Source organism: Neovison vison, chromosome 8 (genome assembly GCF_020171115.1).
Source record: "Neovison vison isolate M4711 chromosome 8, ASM_NN_V1, whole genome shotgun sequence".
Classification (NCBI taxonomy): Eukaryota; Metazoa; Chordata; class Mammalia; order Carnivora; family Mustelidae; genus Neogale; species Neogale vison.
In genome coordinates this window covers 10632943-10651148 of record NC_058098.1, presented here as the reverse complement: position 1 = coordinate 10651148, position 18206 = coordinate 10632943, and the positions used below count along the sequence as shown (strand labels likewise).

The 18206-nt window shown below is 55.9% G+C and overlaps 2 protein-coding genes across 7 annotated transcripts in view; one reads left to right on the top strand and one right to left on the bottom strand.

The window, feature by feature from the left end:
- The window catches only part of PTPN1 (protein tyrosine phosphatase non-receptor type 1), a 66792-nt gene extending 62922 nt beyond the window's left edge, over positions 1–3870 (top strand). For all 3 annotated transcript variants that reach the window (XM_044262843.1, XM_044262844.1, XM_044262842.1), the window contains exon 9: positions 351–3870. In XM_044262843.1, coding sequence (XP_044118778.1) covers positions 351–537 — 187 coding nt within the window. In that variant the 3' untranslated portion in view covers positions 538–3870. The remainder of the gene's footprint in view (positions 1–350) is intronic.
- Positions 3871–4783: 913 nt separating this feature from the next.
- Positions 4784–18206, bottom strand: part of RIPOR3 (RIPOR family member 3) — a 71355-nt gene continuing 57932 nt past the window's right edge. For 3 of the 4 annotated variants that reach the window (XM_044262838.1, XM_044262839.1, XM_044262840.1), the window contains 14 exons: positions 17970–18013; positions 17675–17800; positions 17451–17596; positions 15793–15922; positions 13879–14448; positions 12925–13055; positions 11819–11936; positions 11046–11181; positions 10240–10401; positions 9469–9630; positions 9027–9229; positions 7933–8016; positions 6381–6471; positions 4784–5940 (listed from right to left, as the gene is read on the bottom strand). In XM_044262838.1, the coding sequence (XP_044118773.1) occupies positions 5837–5940; positions 6381–6471; positions 7933–8016; positions 9027–9229; positions 9469–9630; positions 10240–10401; positions 11046–11181; positions 11819–11936; positions 12925–13055; positions 13879–14448; positions 15793–15922; positions 17451–17596; positions 17675–17800; positions 17970–18013 (2207 nt within the window). In that variant the 3' untranslated portion in view covers positions 4784–5836. The remainder of the gene's footprint in view (positions 5941–6380; positions 6472–7932; positions 8017–9026; positions 9230–9468; positions 9631–10239; positions 10402–11045; positions 11182–11818; positions 11937–12924; positions 13056–13878; positions 14449–15792; positions 15923–17450; positions 17597–17674; positions 17801–17969; positions 18014–18206) is intronic. The other variant, XM_044262841.1, reaches the window with a different exon arrangement.

The window sequence follows — 18206 nt, the reverse complement described above, 5'->3', positions numbered from 1 at the left end:
GAGAGAGCATGCGGGCCGCACCATTGCCCTCCCTGAACTGAAGGGGAACATTCTCCAAGCAAACCCCAGGGCAAGTTAGCACCTAGCTTTGCACCAGCGCCTGTATTTCTCAGCAGAGTCTCACTCACCCTCCATCACCAAGGAGTCCATGGGGCTCCAGAACCATACCCTGGCTGTGGCGGCCGTCTGGGTCTCTGGGGCAGGGGAGGGGGTGTGTGTGTGTGTGACAGGTGGGCTTCAGGTCAGTATCCATGTTCCCAAGGTCTTGGCAGTTCCCACTGTAGCGATAGCATCCCTGCTTTTGTTTTCCCCAGAGTGAGTAACCCGTCTCTGTGCATCTCCTCCCTCAGCACGAGTCCAGACACTGAAGTCAGAAGGCGGGCCGTGGGGGCAGGTCCTGCCCAGGGGGAGCCCTCGCCGCCCAAGGAGAAGCAGGACCCGGCGCTGACTCCCTGGAAGCCCTTCCTGGTCAACATGTGCATGGCCACGGTCCTCACGGCCGGCGCGTACCTCTGCTACAGGGTATGTTTTCACTGACGGACATGCTGGCAAGACCGTGGGTACAGAAAGCACTGGCCGACAGCCCGGCGTTAGCATTCAGTGCTGTGGAAGGATCTGAGCCAGTCTCAGAAGAAACAGAGCAAAGGTTTTTAAAGGCTGGAACTGTGAAGGGCTAGCAAGAGAGAATTGAGGATTGATGCACTGGGGTTTTAAGGAGCCCTGTGATCCCAAGAATATATAAGAGTCTAATCTCAGGGCCTTAACCTATTCAGGAGTAAGTAGAGAAAATGCCAAATATCTCTCTCTCTCTCTCTCTCTCTTTTTTTGTTACTGTTGTTTGTTTTTGAAAAAAAAAATAATAGAATTACAACACATTGTTGTTTTTAACCTTTATAAAAAGCAGCTTTTGTTATTTCTGGAAAAAAAAAGAGACTAGGCACTTACGAAACTTCCTTGTACCCTTAGGTGGTGTCAGCAGATACACAGTTTATATTGGATTTCCCAGGGAAAGATTTCCCGTGCTTTTACGAATGTAAAATCCTTTGGAGAAGAGGGTTTAAGGGTTCAGGGCGCCGTCTTGCTCAGTCGCTTCCTCTGCTGTGCGCACACTGAGCTAGGACAGCGCCTGTGAGCTTCCCCATTTTTAGAAGAGAAGCAACAGAAGGCCATCTCGAGGAAACAAAGCCCAGCTTCTGCTTTTGCTCAGGGTGTCCCACCAGTTTCCCATTGCTCATTTCTCCATCCATCCCTTCTCGCTCCGGCCATCTGGGTCAGGCCCTGCCCTCGTCGCCCCACCTCCACAAACGGGGTTCCCCCAGGCCCCTGCGTCAGGGTCTGAGGTCACAGCAGGGTGGCCACCACTTCTCAACCTGCCGTTGAGGTCCCGAAGGAACAGTTTCCACTTCCTTCGGAATAGAAATGCTGTTGCCGTAGAAATCCACACGCAAGATGCGTGTCGCTGTTAATGTGCAGGGAAGGCGGAGGGTTAGCCTCAGAACTCTAGTCATGGAAGTCACTTCACAGGACTTTTTAAAAATCATTTTAAAAATATTTTGTCTTTTTTTGCAAGCGGCCATCTTTGAGTACATCGGATGGTTTAGCAATGTGTAAACAATGCTTTCCCTAGGGGTGATTTTTGGGGAGGCGGGCTGTCCTAAAAGAGAAACGAACCCCCTTCGCTGGAGGCTGGGGAGGCCGGGATAGTGCGTGAGTCTGCCGCTCTGCGGGGGTGGGTCCGGGCTCATCTGAAAATGTTTGGTTTCATTCCAGTTCCTGTTCAGCAGCAGCACATAATCTGACCCACCTCCACTCCACCTCCACCCCACTGTCCGCCTCCGCTGCTAGAGCCCACGGGCGCCTGGCAGGCAGGCCGTGCTCGGTAAGGGCCGAGGACAGCGTAGCCAGCCGGGACCTGGACGGACGTTTGTTCTGCACTAAAACCACCCTCCCCGGGCTGTTGGTTCTCACTTCTTTTGACTCTGTTTCCCCTCCCTTTACTTCGAGTATCCAGTCCACTACCCATTTTTTGAGGAGAGCAAAGGAGAGTCCGGTGCTGGTGGCCTGTGCGAGTCACGAGGCCCACCCCGCCGCGTGCTCCCCCTTGGTGTGGCCCAGTGCAGCCCGGGTAGGCAGCACCCAGTGTCCTCCCCCCTAGACCTCCACGGAGACCGTGTGCAGTGAGCCTCTCCACTCCATATTTATTTTTTTGTTTTTGTCTTTTTTTCCCAAAGGCATCCATAGTGCACTAGCATTTTCTTAAACCCATAATGTATTAAAAATTTTTGATGTCAGCCTTGCATCAGGGGCTTTATCAAAAAGTACAATAATAAACCCTCAGGTAGTGCTGGGAACGTAAGACTTTGCCATGAGCCTGCTGCATCAGACCAGTACTAGGAAGGTGGACGGTTGTAAGCAGTCGTTATTTCGTGACATTGTGGGTAACGTGAGAAGAGGTTTGGCATATGTTTATAGAACATGGGATAATATATACTGAACCCTTGGATACTTAAGATACATGACGTGAGATGACTTTGACCCAGTTATCCCCTCCCAGTATCTGCTAGAACCTTGTTCTTAATCACTGCTTTCCCTGTGTGTATTAGAATGCATGTTCGGTCGTCTTGTGCCCCAATCAGATACCACGTGCTTGAAACACTTAGCTCTCTGCTTATTAATGTGCCCCCATGTACAAGTCCAATCTACCTTTGCATGATCTGATCATTAACATGGCTGTGGTTCCTAAGACTTGCTAAAATCCGCCATTCAGCAGTGGAGTGATGTTTTCCAGTAACGGATATTTGCCGAATTCCTGGCATGACACTCTGGTGACTTCCTGGTGAGGCCCGGCCTGGCCTTGTCCAGCTGAGGCCCACTGTAACTCACACATTCCAAGGGTATGGGAAGCCGTAGTCACACCTCACGCTCTGGACATATAGGCAAGCAGGGTCCCCCCCAACACCCTGGGGATCAGCTTCCATGGTCAGAAGTTCACGCCCCTTTCTAGCAGACTGTGATTTGGAACCAAGGCAACTGTTGGAAACCACACGCCCAAAGCAATCTGGGTGACAGTCCCTCGGAGTCCGCCTGCCACCGTCCCAGATTGGGGGCCTTGCTGAGAGCCACGTCTGCCCCTGCCCTTGAACCCTGGGGACTGATGGTGCTCACGACTCTTCCTGCAAGGGAGCTTAAGACCTCCACATTAAGTGGCTTTTTTAACAAGAAAAACAAAACAAAACAAAAAACAAGGCAGCTGTAGCTCACAAGCTGCTCTTTTGCCAGCATTTTCACATTTTGCCTTTCCCATGTTAGAAGCCCATGCAGAGCAACTCTGCGGTGGGAACATTCGAGGCATCGCTCCGCAGAGCCTTGGTGAGGTGTGGGTGAGGCTGAGGTGCCAGGCTGGAGGCGTTTTTGAGTTGGGCTTGTTTGTTTGTTTTTTGAAGTCCTGTATATGTATGTAGTAGTTTGGGTGTGTATATATAGTAGCATTTCAAAATGGATATACTGGTTTAACCTCCTATCCTTGGAAAACAGATGGCTCTCCATCTTGTTACACGTGTGTTAGAGAAGTAGCGAGCTGCTCTGCTATATGCCTTAAGCCAATATTTACTCATCTGGTCATTATTTTTTACAATGGCCATGGAATAAACCATTTTTACAAAAATAAAAACACACAAAAAAAGCAAGGTGTTTCGGTATAATACCTTTTCAGGTGTGTGTATACATGGCTGCATGATGGGGGGTGGGGGGCGCGCATCTCAGGGTCTTCTGTGACCTCACAGAACTGTCAAACTGTACAGATTCCCAACTTGCCATATAAATGATGGGTTTGCATTTTAGTTGCAACAATAAAATTTTTTTTCTAAAGAACATGGATCTGGGGTGCCTCCCATGCCTTTGTTTAATGGGCCTAAAGGAGGACGGGTACCTCCTGTTTCTTGCCGCCGCCACCAGAAAGCAGGTGCTGTCGCTCAGGCGGCCGATGGTTACTGTGGCCTCCTGGGCTTGTGCTCACCTTTGAGCTGGGGAACCATTCCCTTCCCGGTGCGTTTATGTGACACTTCTCGCGTCAACCCAGCTTCTTGGACGACGACAGAACCCACCTTCTGAATGCCCAGGGCCTTGGGCTGCCTTAGCAAACCACCCAGACTGCTTGGAGGACTGCTCAGGACGCATCCTCCTCAGTATCTCAGTCAAGCTGTGCTTGATGGAGAAGTGACGAGATAGAAAATTCACCTAGTCCTTCCTTGTACGCCGTTCATCTTCTCTAAAGTGATTGGTTGACTCCTTGTTCTGAAATAATTTCAGATTTATAGAGTGTTGCAGAAGTAGTACAGAGTTCCCTTATACCCTCCAGGGTTGTGTGATTGGCTGCTTGGGCCTCCTGGCAGGATCCGCAGAACTGGGGAGTAAACGCAGACTGTGGTCATGTGACCTTGGAACAACGCAGAGGACTGTGGCCACGGGAAGGTGGTGTCACACCCACTGTCACTTCAGTCTTTGTTTCAGATACAAAATGGCATCTAAGCTTTCAGGAAGTGGTGGAATGCCAGTGTGGGGGGAAGAAAAATGGCTGAAATCGTAACTGGCACAGAAATCCGATGAGGCCAAGGGCGAGACAAGGAGGGGCCGTGCTGCTTGGTGTCTGTGTAGGAGCAGGCTCTCGGGGAGGCTTCGCGAACACAGGGAGTACCGAAGGTACAGAGAGCACCTTCGGGGCGGGGTTGTGGGGGCCGATTTGTCCCTCCCCGGGAGGTTTGAGGAAACAACCACCGCGCTCTGCTTTTTCCAACACCCAGACAAATCGTTTTAATCGAAATTTCAGAAAATCGAACCTAAGGACAAGGCAAATAAATACTAAATTCAATCTAAAAGCACAGAACATATACAGGAAGTTTACATGAGAAGCCTTCAGAGTCCCCAGTGCCACCGTCGGGAGTCGCATTCCTCCCCCAGGCTGTCTCTGCGGCTCAGCACAAAGACAGCTCAGGGCATCTTTGAGGTTTTTTAATAGATTTAAATAGGAAACTAATTTTCCTTAAACATGTTCTTCAGTGAAATCTTTTTCGAACCAGTTTATGGCTTCCAAAACAGTTTATTAACTGTCTAACCCTATTAAAGGCCTCACGTTGACTTGCTTCAAGAGTTCTGTTCCCTGATGATGGGAGAGGGCAAGGTGAACACTTCTGACACCGCGCTCAGGGTTTCTCGGCCGGTGGCATTTTCTTCTTCGTGCCGTTGAACACAGGAGAACAAGGTCTGTGGTCAGCAGGCTCCAGGGCGAAACCTTTGGGCTGCAGCTCGGGCTAAGGGCGTGAATTGTGAAACCCCAGCTCCCTCTTGCCACTGTCCCCAGCTCGCAGAGGGGACAGCCCGCTGCTGCTGATGTGACCCGCCGTGTCCTCCTTAGCAAGAGCAGTCCGCCCGCTTGCCAGTTCATTCCCAGTCCTTACTGAACCAGAACCTGCAGGGAGAACCCCAAGTGCCGTGCATTCCTCTTGGGACCTTTCACTCCAGGCCTCAACCTGCTTGACCTTGGCCCTTTTGCCATGCAGCTCGCTGGGGAAGGTCAGACACATTGTCAGGACCAGAAAGCTGATCATGTGGTTAGTCATACAACCTTCAAAGTGCCGGCCAGCCTCGTCTGCTCCAGTACGGAAGGCCTCATTTGTGCCCCTAGAAGTCGTGAATGATCTGGAGACAGAGGGAGGAGCACAGGCCAGCTCACACCTAGTGGGGAGCATGCAGCGCACCCCCCACCCCAAACTCCGTTCCTGTCAAGGCTGGGTGGGAACGAAGACAAGGAAGCCAACGTTGGAGTTCCATCAGCCAAGGCTTAAAATATCGTGATTTCAACATCCGCCTCCTGGCAGAAGGCCTCCTCTCTTTGTTCCAAGTAGAGTTTGTCCATCCTCTCAAAAGCCAAGCGTCCTTTCTCACCTGAAATAGTAAGGTGACATGTCACTGGATTGTCCCCCACCTGGTGTTCCCGCTCTGGTGAGCCAAGATGGCCTAAGTGCCGACGCCTGGGTCTTGGGTGCCCCTGTAAGGGGCAGAGGCGGGGAGCGTTGGAGGAGCTCCTGCTGGCCACTCGCATGGACCCAGTGCTTCGCCCCTACATTCACGACAATTTGCTGAACCGTGTTCCTGCCTCGCATCTGGCGTTCATTCCCCAGAATCATAAACTGAAGTTTAAGAGGGAAATAAAAGCACTTCTTGCCACCTCAACCATGAAGGAAACCTATCTTGGCCAAATGCAGTTAAACGGGTCACTAACAGTGCCCAGCCCATGTGCTATCCTGCATCCTGGAGGGCTGGCCGCGGCCTCTCTGGCACCACCTCCCGGAAGTCCTCGGGTGCCCCACTGCACCACACTTTACCGAATGACAGTGTGGCCTCCCGGGCTGCTGTTCTCACGGCCTCCAGGTCAGACTGGCACAAGCTGGCAATCTGATCGATGCTTTCGATGCCCTGTTGGAGGTGGGGAGGGGGAAGAGGATCCTTTAGGGGACATTTTAAGTAGCAAGTGCAATCTACTTTTTTAAGTTCAGCAAGACCCCAGCCCTGGCACAGACCAAGGGGCCTCAGCCCCCTCCTTTTCTGAAGTCTTACAGGTTTCTTATGTGGCCTCAAGTTCATCAGGAGTGCCTTTGGAAGTGCCTCACCTTTTCCATCCTGACACCTACCCATGAGCCAGGCCATTGGCAGAGCTTTATGGATACCTTCCAGAAGGTCTTTTTTGAAAAGGAGAAGACCTGCTTCCCTCGAGACCTTCCTGTCTCCTCCTCTCCTAACCGCCCCCTCCTGGTCAGACAGAGAGCATCAGGTCTGGGCACAGCCGACCCTGGCTGCTCACCTCCAGGGCCAAGGACCAGAGCACACCTTGCCTTCCTCTACAGGGCATCCACCCCTCCCCCCTTACTGGTTGGTTGATTATAACCAGATGGTCCTCTTAGAATTTCTCTGGTTCTTTCCAGAGTGAATGGGGTGAGTAAGTTTAATCTGTTTTTCCTCCAGCAGTTCGGCAGTGGTGTTTTTAAAATGAGAGTTCCAGACGCAGGTGAGGCGGAGGCGGGCTGGGCCTCCTTTCACATCTCCTCTGGGAGTGTAAGTGGCTAAGCTGTATCTAGAGGCTCCAGACGTTTCCTATTCTCTGGCCTGGAGTCACACTCCACACTCAAGGAGAGTTCAGCCTAAGGAGATCATTCAGAACTCCATATATATTTTTTTAAGCTCGTAATGATACTATTTATAATAAAAATGGAAGATGAACCTCAATTTGGTATCACACGAGAGTGGGGGAGTCCGTTTAACTTAAGATGGTCCGTTCATAGAGACTTCGAGAGTGCTACCCGCCTGCCGCTGAGAGTTCCTGTTAAACTCACTGCTTTTAAGTTGTATTTAGCATGATCAACAATCTTAAATGCTCACACACACCCACAAACAAAAGAAACACAGCAAAATGCCAACAGTACTTTCCACTAAGTATTGGGATGATGACTAAACTCTGTGTTTCTGTGTTTCACTTTTTTTTTTTTTTCCCTACAATGAGCTAATGGTGCTTTTAGAAAATTTTTATTGAGAATATTACAACATAGAATCCAGGGCCTCTGAAGCGAGTCTCTGGGGCCACTTACTTATTGGAGCACAGCCAGAGCCAACGCTCCTTGACTGCTGCTGAGTGGCCTCTGCGGGCAGACCGGACATCTGCTTCTCTAAAACGATCTCTTCAGGGGCTGTTTTTTGGTTTTGGGGTTTTTTTGGGCGGGGGGCGGGGGGTGTTTGTTGTTTTTGTTTTTTGGGTGTTTTATTTGTTTTTTTATTTTGCTGGCGGTAAGTTTTTTTTGGTGGAGGGTCTCCCTGGTGAAATACCTTTGACACGAACTGACTTCAGGCTTCTCCCTGCCCTCGGTGGGGGCAGGTTAGACTCACCCTAAGGTGTTTGAGCGCCACACACGCGGCCTGCTGGAGTTTGGCATCGTTCTCAGTCAGAGCGTTGGTGTAGAAGAGCAAAGCCTGGGGAATGAAGTCGCTGTGAGTCGGGGGCTTCCAGGCCTCCCAGCGCTGGCAGTAAGTCGTGCCCTGCTTACCTTTCTCTAAACAAGAATCGGGCCCTGATCTAGTCATCTTTGCACTATGGCCACCCGGTCTCGGGGTGTCTGCTGCAGCATTTGGTTTATCTCTAAAGACACTGGTCCCTGGGCTCATGGTAATCAAAATGAAGAACCTTCTTTTTGTCTAATAATATTTCCCAAATCGAGATAAAATGTCTATTCGAGCACAGCCAGGGCCAACCGAAGACTTGGGCATGCAGAGGGAGGTGGCCTTGGGGGCCGAAAGCTGAGCTGCTGCCTGAGGCCCGAGGACAAAACAGCTCTTCCCTTCGGCCCCCTTTCCCAGTCACAGCGATGGCCCCATCCCCTCGGGCACCTCAGCCAGAGGAGAGCTGCCACCGGCTTCCCAAAATGACACAGGTTCATTAGGAAGCATGCGAGAAGGCACCTGCTAAGGGGTGGCCCAGGAGACCGTAGGAAGGCTTTGGTCTTGCCCCTTTAAATCTACATGCAAGCGACAGATCACAGGGATAGAATACGTTGTGTCAGAAGCGCCAAAAGTTACGAGGTGGTCAGGCTGTGGTGTGAGGTTCTGTGGGATCCTCTGGTGGTGGCCTGGCAGCCCCAGCCAGTCCAGCCTGGATCCCCACGCCAGACCGGTATCTCCAGGGTCCATGGTGGGAGAAGGGCTGTGCTCACGCCATTGGAACATCCCTAAAGCAAAAGGTCCTGGGGCACCTGGCCGGCTCTGTGGGTAGAGTGTGCAGCCCTTGATCGCAGGGTTGTAAATGAGAGCGGGTATGGAGATTACTTAAAAAAACAAAATCTTTTAAAAAACCAAAACATCCTGCAACGAATGCAGCCCCCTTCAAATCTCATCCTTTATATTTTTCTGAGAGAGAAAACCAACCTCCCCGCAACTCACACACACACGTAGCCAGGAGGCTGCCGCCTCCCAACCTCACGCCATACCTTTTCCCGAAAGCTCTTGTTCCTGGCTGCGCTGGCCAGGCGGGCACTGGCTGCCCTGCACACTCGTGGGGGCCCGTCCAGCTGGAGCAGCGCCCAGGCCCTCAGTGTCTGGGGCAGGGGCTGGAGCTGGCCCAGCCGCTTCCCCTGCAGCTTCCTGACCGCCTTGCCCTGCCCTGCGCACTGCAGCTCCTCGACGAGGCTCACTGGAAGAGAGAAGTGGGCCAGGGTCCCTCTGATCGCCGTCGGCGACACGGCTGCCGGTCTCTGGCCGCTGCCAGCAGCCAAGGGGAAACAGATCCCAGGGCAGGCCCGTGTGATCACCATGGCTCAGTCTGGATTGGTTTCAAAGGGCCTCCTGGAATCTCTAGGAAGGCTTTGTAGCAAGGGCTCAGACAGACCCTGAAAATGATAAAACCTCAGCCAGCGGCCTCCCAGCCCCTACCTTCCTTGGTGAGCCGGCCAAAATGCTTCTCCAGGTCAGAGACGCCGTGCCGCCGCAGGTAGCTGTGGAACTGGAACCAGGTGACCGTCTCTTCTTCGGGAGGCCCGGCTCTGGGGAGCAGCCCCCCACAGCTGACCACCTGCTCCAGGAGCCTCCTGCATGCTGGCGGCACAAGAAGAGGCCGTGAGGGGAGACCAGGCCCCGTGGAGCTTCTCCGCCAGGTGCGGCTGGGTCCGTTGAAAGGGTTTTCTAATGGCCTGTGGGCGATGGCCGTCCCTGGGCCTCCCCTGCCTGACAGAAGGAGCGTGCTGTGGCTGGGCTCTGCGGGCCCCGAGACAGGCGTTCTGGGGGTGCGCCCCCTGCCCTGGGCGGGGCGGGGTGGGGCTGACCAGTGTCTGGGAACATTCAGGCCGAGTAGAAGGCCCCAGTTCGCGAGCCGCTGGAGGGGAGATGCTCTGAGCTCTGAGAAGAGTCCAGCCAACATTGGAGGACATAGTTTTCCTCCCTCCCTTCCCATAAGCGTTCTTTCTTAACCCCTTTAATGTTCCGGTGGAAGCTACGCGGTCCATCTGCAGAGACGTGGACCAAGCGGCAAACGCCGACAACCTCGGTTTCGCAGGCTCCTTCCTACTCCCGGGGAGAGGAGGCGACTCGTGGGCCAGCTGAGAAATGTCCTCCCTCTGGTGCCATGAAGACACGGGGATGCAGGCAGGGCTGGACCCAAATCCCCAGGGAACTCCGTACAGCGTTGCTTGTGGGAAGCGGGGGTACCTATTTCCAGCTGTCCCGGGTACTTCCCTCGGACTCTGTGCAGGAACGTTTTCTTGAGCTGGTTCAGCAGCGTGGTGGCGGCGCAGGACAGGACCCTGCCGGGCTCTGTGCACCCTTCCCACAGCTTCAGGCACCCCTTCCTCCGAGCGGCCTGCGGAACAACTGAAAGCCCGGGTCAGGACCCCATGGATGGTGGGGAAGGGCCGGCAACAAGGCAGCCCAAAGATTTCCTCCCGCTCTGAGGCCTGAGAGGTCAGGGAGGTGAGGGGTGACCGGACCCCACGCAGCTTCCCTTCTCACGTCCCACGTGACCCACGGGGATAGGCAGCTTCAGCTTCCCCAGGTCTCTCCCCCCACGGTCTCCCCAGCAACTGGGACGGCTAAGCCTCCAGGCTCTCCTCGTGGACACACGGAGTTTCCGTGCGGGGCAGCCAGGGTGGTGGTCACTGATACTGTTTGTGTTTTAGCGCACGCTCTGTGCCTCAGCAGTGTCCTGGGGATTAGGTCACTGAACACTCTCCAGGGGCCTCCCCTTTATACAGAAGGGGAAGCCGAGGCCCAGAGAGGTGAATCCTTTGCCCAGAGTCACACAGCTGACGGAAGAGTGTCGCCAACTTCAGGGCGGCCCAGTCTACAGTCTGTCAGAGCTCGGCCCAGTCGCCGCCACCCCAGCGCAGCCCCCCCGCCCGGACTCCCATTAATTTTGAACGTCAATCAGGAGGCAAGGCGAGGCTCCCCTGGGCTTCATAGCCCCTCGCTTCCTGCCATTCACAAGAGCGGCCCGTGGATGGCAGGCAGTTACTTACTTTCTTCGATGGATGTTGCCTTGCTGACCTTCTCAAAATCAAGCACAGAAAGCATCTCCAGAACCTGCTTTTGCTGCGCAGCTTCTTCCAGAAGGCTCTCCTGGACCACCCTCGACAAGTTAGGAGAGGCCAGTTTCTGGAAAGCAGCCCACAATGCTCCTTGTTAGCCCAGAACATGCCCCCTGAGGTCCGAGATCAGGACTGCAGCTCCCACCTCCTCCCTCCCCATCCTTTCTATCCTGACAGTAGCTCTCATCCGGGGATTCCTGAGGCACCAAGGCGGCAGAGATGGTGGGATGCAGGCTGCGACTGCCAGGGGCCACCTTTGCCACCAGAAAGGGCAGCCCTGGCGGAGGAAGCCAGCCAGTACAGGCAAGCAGAACTGAGTGAGACCCAGTTGAGAATATTTGAAACCCTGGATCCAGCTGATCCTGAAGCCTACTCCAGGGCCTTTCAGTTCTGTGACCCAGAAAGTTCTTTCTGGTTGAGCCAGCTTGGATGGGGCCTCTGGTGTCTGCAGCTGAAGGAGCCGCAGCCTCTGCTTTCGGTCCAGCACTTGGGATGCATAAGGGCCGCATGACTGTTCTCCCAGGCCTGAACCTTCCACAGAGAAATCAGAGTCTCCCTGGCTCTCAGGGTGGGGCTGTCCTCCCTGCATGTGCTCCCCACCACCGTCAAGATCAGTTCTTTGCCAAGAGGACTCCCCATCCCCAACCTGGTTTCCCACCAAGCTGCCCCCGACCCCCGACCCCCCACCCCCATCCCTTAGTCACCTGCAGCAGAGCTTTGCAGACTTGGAGGTGGACCGTGAGCAACCTGTCCAGCTCCAGGGTGCCGGCCGTGAGCCCCCTAGATGATGCTTTCCTTGGGGACGGCAGGCCCCTGTCCTTTCTGTGTTGGATCAAGAAGAACTGGGTGACCATTCCAGTTAGCAGCCCAGCTCCCTCCGAGGAGAGAAGACACCCTCCCTTCTTGGAGAGCTCTGATCAGGGAGGCTCACTCCAGGCCCCAGGGAGAAAGAGCTCTACCCAGGAGAAATCCAAGAGAAAAGCAGCAAAAGCCCGCAACAACTCAGAACAGGTGCTGGCGTGGTGTGGGCCCTGGAGACAGGGGGAGTCGGGGACACTTTCCAGGGTGGGTGACCTGAAGTCAGAAGTTCAAACTAATCCTTAGCTCGGGACTTGGTCACAAACTAATCCTTAGTGACTCAGGACTGGTCTGCCCTCCCGGCCTCAGTGTACTCATCTGTAAAGTGGGGACAGGAATACCAAGCTCAGGGCAATGAGGGGTGAGGGCAACCCTGCCAGCCAGCAGGCCTGGCACCATGTTGACTTCATGGTAGGAGCTGAGCCCAAGGCCTGAGGACACGGTGACCCTGGGATGTCGGTGGGGTGCCAGCCCCTCCCCATGGGGTCGTGAGAGGAGGAGCCAAAGTATCCTCTTTGCTGCTGCTGAGATTTGGTCCAGGAGCCAGGTGTGAGCGGGGCAGACGGGGCTGCTGAGCTGAGGAGGTGGATGTCAGAGGTGAGGGCAAAGAGAACGTGCAGAAGGACGGGGAGCGTGGGTCACTGCTCACTGCTACCCGTACGAGAGGCAGAGCACAGAGGTTCTACTGTGTGTTTTACTGTCATTTTTTAAGATGAACACGAAACAGCCCATTGCTCAGAGCTGAGGAGCATGCTGGGGGACTGTCATTCACTCAGTGGTCGGTACTGGCCCGCTCCGTGCCAGGCGGTGGGCACGCAGGGGCGGGGAGCACGACAGACGAGTTAAGTACAGACTGGGCCCAGGGCCATAGCTGGCATCGGCTGGAAGCCCACAGGAGGCCTGGAACGGAGGCTGCTTCCCCGGGTCTGTGCTGGGAGGGGAGTGCACTTACCGGGGACCCGGGCAGCCCCCGAACAGGGACAGCTCCTGTGGGGCGAGGTCAGCGTTGAGGAAGGCGAAGCTCTCCAGGATGCACTCCATCAGGCTCTCGGCGGAGGCGTGCTCCTGGGGGGCTCTGCGGAGCTGTGGGCGGAGCGGCGAGCTCTCAGCTCAGACCCTTAGGAAGGGGTTGCAAGCCTTAACTGCCCCAGTGAAACGCCCCCAGTGAAGGACAGGCAGGTAGCCTGAGAAAAGGGATGGCGCAGGAGCACAAGGGACACAGGTCTGAAAAGCCTCACCTGGCTCACAGCCCACAGGGCCAGGGCCAGGGCTGTCAGATTGTTTGATTCTCAAACAAACAAAAAAAAAGCTGGCAACCTAGATTTTTGTGGGAAGCTGCCAATTTTTAAATATTGGCCACCAATTCCAAATTATTTTTTTAATATTTTATTTATTTATTTGACAGAGATCACAAGTAGGCAGAGAGGAAGGGAAGCAGGCTCCCCGCTGAGCAGAGAGCCCAATGCGGGACTCAGTCCCAGGACCCTGAGATCATGACCTGAGCCGAAGGCAGAGGCTTTAACCCACTGAGCCATCCAGGCACCCCCATCTAGCATCTCCTGACCCAGGCAGGTGGGGCTGAGGCTGGGTGTTCTGCTTCCTCCTCTCTCTCTGCCTGCCTCCCTGCCTACTTGTGATCTCTGTCAAATAAATAAATAAAATCTTTAAAAAAAAAAAAAAAGATGCTAGATGAGGTTCTTGGCCAGGCGCAGAGCAGGTTATCTGCCCCGATCCCCGACTTCCTCTTACAATCCTCCTCCCAGCCAGTGAGGGCCATTGTTCTCCCCACTTGACAGATGAGCAGACTGAAGCTCAGAGGGAAGACACTGACCAGGATGCCGGCCCAGGCCGGCTGCCCCCAGAGACGACTCCCCCTTGTTAGGCCCTGGTAAACGCATATACCCACCTTCAGCCGGTCCCTGAAGCTGAGAAGCTGGTACTCCAGCTCCCGCAGCTGTGGCTGGGGGTCCACGGAGCTCAGTAAATCCAGGACCTCTTGCAGGGGCCTCTCAAGGGTCACCTCTGGCCCATCCACTCTGTCCTCGGGTTCTCCTTCGTCATGGTCCTTCTGGCTGCCCGGGGCTATATGGTTGTGCACTGGGGAGCCTCCTGGCAGGTCGGGGTCCTCTATTCCCAAATTCCTCCAGCCAGGCTGCTCCACGAAGGCGGCTCCCGCCAGATGGGCTGTCTCTGGCAGCAGACCCAGGGGCTGGGGGTCCTCCTGGGCCTCCTCTTCAATGGAGGGGTTGGGGCCAATGGCCAAGGGCAGGAACCCCGCATCCGAGGTGGAGGCTGAGGTGCTGGTCTCCGTGTCTCGGGGGTCCTCGGAGCTGAAGGAGTCCATCTCAGGCAGCTCCTGACTCTGGCTCCGCAGGCCCGGGCCCCGAAGGTCATTGTCAGATAGGTAGCTGAGGATGGGAGTGGCCCTTGGCCCACCCAGCAGCAAAGCTTGCTGCGCTGGCTGCTGCAGGGCAGACTGGGAAGGGGACACAGGACCAGCCTCACTGTCACACCAGGAATCAGGACAAAGCCCCCAGCGGCGCTTCCCTCCCTAGACGCCCACCCTGTCGCTGTGACTGAGGCCCACCAAGGCTACCGGTAGCCAGGAGGTGCTGACAGGACCCTGCAGTGTCTCTGCCCAGATCCCCATGGTCCTAACTCACTCCTTTCCAGCCCCTGGGGCCACCGCACCCCTGCTCATGACCTCCAGGCTCCGCGCCTTCCTGTCCAAGGGCCTTTGCAGGGACTGTGCTCTTTTCCTGGAACCTTCTTCCCTCTGGTCTTTGTGATCGTGCCCTTGTCCCCTCAGGCCTTCACTCAGATGGCACCCTCACTGGGGACCTTCCCCTGCACACCCTATTTTAAGGAGCAAGTCCCACCTTGCCCCAGAGTCCCCTTCCTGGCTGATGTTCCCAAGGTCCTTACCCCCTTGGGCAGGCGGTGCTCCCTGAGGACACCATCCTCACCTGGCCTAGAACAGGGCCTGGCACAGAGTTCGGAATGGGTGATGGGAATGGGCGAGCCCTCGTCCCCTCTACTGCAGCCCTTCCCTCCCCTTAGACCACTAAGTAACTGTTGATGTTCCCACAGCATCAGCCGTTCTCGTCAGGCCTTCTTCCAAGCCCTTCTCGTGTATTCATTCATTTAATCCTTGCAACCCCCCACCAGAGCGGTGCTGTTGTTTTCAGTGCTCTGATACAGGAATTGATGACCAGAGCAGTTGAGTGCCTCGCCCCAGGTCACACAGCAAGTGAGAGGCATAAACGGAATGTGACGCCCCGCTTGTCTGGCTGCAGAGTCCATACTCTGGGCCAGATGTGATTTTTTTTTTTTTTAACTGAAGTATGCCGGGCCCACCATGGCCAGAATATGGAAGAAGCTGACAACGATAGTTGTGCTAAGGAAAGGACCCAGATCTCTGGAGGTCATGGGAAAGAGATGTTTTACTATACACTATGTCAAGGTATTACCTACTAGGAACATATATTAACTTTAATTTTAAAACAAGGAAATTGGAAACGAAGGCTATGACAGGGGTGGTAGAACCCTCCAGAGAACATGACTCCAGGCCTCCAGGAGAACCAGCCAAGCCTGGAACCGAGCCCAGAGGCCCCCAGAACAGAGGGCTGACAGTGAGGAAGGAAGAGCCCAAAAACCCACCCAGGATGACCCCAAAACAAGGGAGGCTGAGTCCAGGGCTTACTACCTCCCGAGGCGCCAGGCTGCTCAGCCCAGCTCCGCACGCCAGCCCCCAGGGAGTGGCCCCCGTCCGCAATCCCCACGTGACCACAGCATCCCTGCCCTGGGGAGGCTCACTCACCAGGTAATACCTCTCTCGGAAGCTGGGGGTGCTTGGGGGTGTCCAGTTGTACAAGGAGCCCTTTCTGCTGCCCATGGAGAACTTGCCTGTGGGACTGGGTGACATCAGGAAGCTCTCAGTATCAAACGGGCTGGAGGAGAGAGCAGAGGGGCAGGGCGTCACCCACGCCTGGGAGGACCCCGGAGCACAGACCAGACCTGGGGGGCTTCTAGGAGGGATAGAGGCTTGGCGGGGGCCTGGCCTGGGGTCACAGGCACAGCATAGGGACTCTAGGTGCACATGCTCAACCCCCTTGAGAACATCTCAGACTCCCATCACCCTGAGGGCCCTGAGCCAGACGGCTCATGTGAATGGCACCCCCTTTGGAGGTCCCCCTGAGAAGCTCAGCAGAGGCACAGTGGACACTCGCTCGGTTCTGCTGTTTTCTGGGTCAGCGACGTCACCATCCCTCTTGTCTTCATCTGTACAAGGGGCACCATTATCTCTCAAAGGACCTCTGTGGGTCCTGGTCACAGGTAAGGCCGGGAATCCAAAAGGAACGTGTGAAATACAGGGGAAGTGGGTGGGGCTCAGCCGGGCCCTCCCTGAGCCTGCCCTGGGAACCAGGAGATCTAGGAATCTCCCTACCACACGGAGACCTGCTCTCTCTCCTTCACTCAAAGGCCTGGCTCTGGCTCCGTGGGGCCCAGACGCTGCAGGCGCCTCCTGGGAAGCCTTCCCGGCCTGCCGAGGGCAGCTACAGGCCGCGGGATGCCTGCCACCTTGGGTTTGCGTCCCTCCCGTAGAGGTCCCTATGGGCTCAAAGGGGCCTCCCGGGGAAGAAGTGTCCCCCGCCCCCACTAGACAGGTGAAAACACTGAGGCTGGGGGTGCTCACTTGCCCCAATTCACCCGAATGGGGAGAAAGCAGCAGCAGGGACCCCAGGCTTGGATGCCCACCCCAGGAAGAAGAGATTGGAGAGACTGGCCCCAAGAGTCAGAGCAAGCACCTGCCCGGAGGAAGCGTGCCTCAGCCCTCAGCTCCCGCAGCACCTGCTGTGCAGAGCGAAGAGAAGAGAATTCTCTCAAAACGATAGGTTTCATTTAGAGGAAGAGCAGACACAAAGCCCATGCAGACCACCAGCATTCAGGGAACCAGGGAACAGCCCGAAACAACCCCTGCCCCCTGCAATGCCTGATGGAGAGCCCCCCACCCCAGGCAGGGATTGTTTTCTTGAGTGCCCCCCATCCATGGGGCCCTGGTCCAGGGGAGCTAAGTGAGTGCTCCGCCTGTGCCTGCAGGGGAAGGAGGTGAAGGGGGCTGTAGGTGAGTCTTCCTGGGCAGAGACTAGGGTCCCCCACAGAACCCAGCCCAGGAGGCCTCTGGAAAGGATCCCGGCCAGCACAGGTCTCTAGCTGTAAGATGGAACGAGAACTCAGAGGGGCGGGGAAGGTCGGGTGGGCAGAGGCTACGAAGGAGTCTAGGTTTCAGCCTGTCCCTGGGGCAGGATGAGGGCAGGATGCCCACTGGTGGGTGCTAGGCTGCAGTCCTACCACCAGGGGGAGCCAGAGAGGCCCGTCACCGCTCACGCTGCGGGTGGGAGTCCTGTGGGTGGGAATTCGGGGCTGGCCTTGGGGAGGGGGCATCAAAGCCCTGGAAGGCAGCGGGCTCCCACTCACTTCCACAGCACCTCCAGCTGGAGCTTGATGGTCCCCAGCTCTGTGATGTCCAACACTATCACCTGCGGCCTGGTGGTGAAGAAGTCCGTGATGTCGCACGTCACCGTGCCCACTGCCAGTGAACTCAGGCCCCTCAGCTCTGTCACCTGGGTGGGGGGCAGTTGTGGATGGCGTCTGAGCTGAGTCCCTGGGCACCCTGGCCCCGTCCCCCAGGCCCCACCCACCTTGATCTCGAAGTTCTCGTGCAGGGTGGGGATAAAGGCCTTCTCCTCCTCCTCCCAGGTCTGGCTGTCGTCTGACTCGATCCGGCCCTTCAGCTTCCAGCGCTGGCGGCCCAGACGCATGAGCACCTGTGGGCATGGCCCAGGAAGGGATAGGTCAGCTGCCCCAGGTAGGCCCGCCCCCTTGCCACCTGTCTGGGGGGGGTCCCCCAGCAGGGACCCTGGTTCCCAGCAGCTCCCAACCCCCTAAGGCCTGGTGGGGAGGAGCCCTGAGGCCTGACAGCAGAGGTGGCCCTACCTCATACTGGTCTCCGGGACAGAGGCGTGCGTAGCCCACCAAGCCTGGAACACAGAGACAGGCTCATCTCCTCTCTGGCCTACTCTGCCCCCCACCCCATGGACCTCAGGCCCTCACTGGGGAACCCCCTACCCAAGTATGGGTGTCCGCTTCAGGGAGGGATAAGTCGTCAGGATGGGCAGTGGACAGGACTGGGTCCTCACGTCCAACTCAGGGGATGGGCCTCTGCTGAGGTCA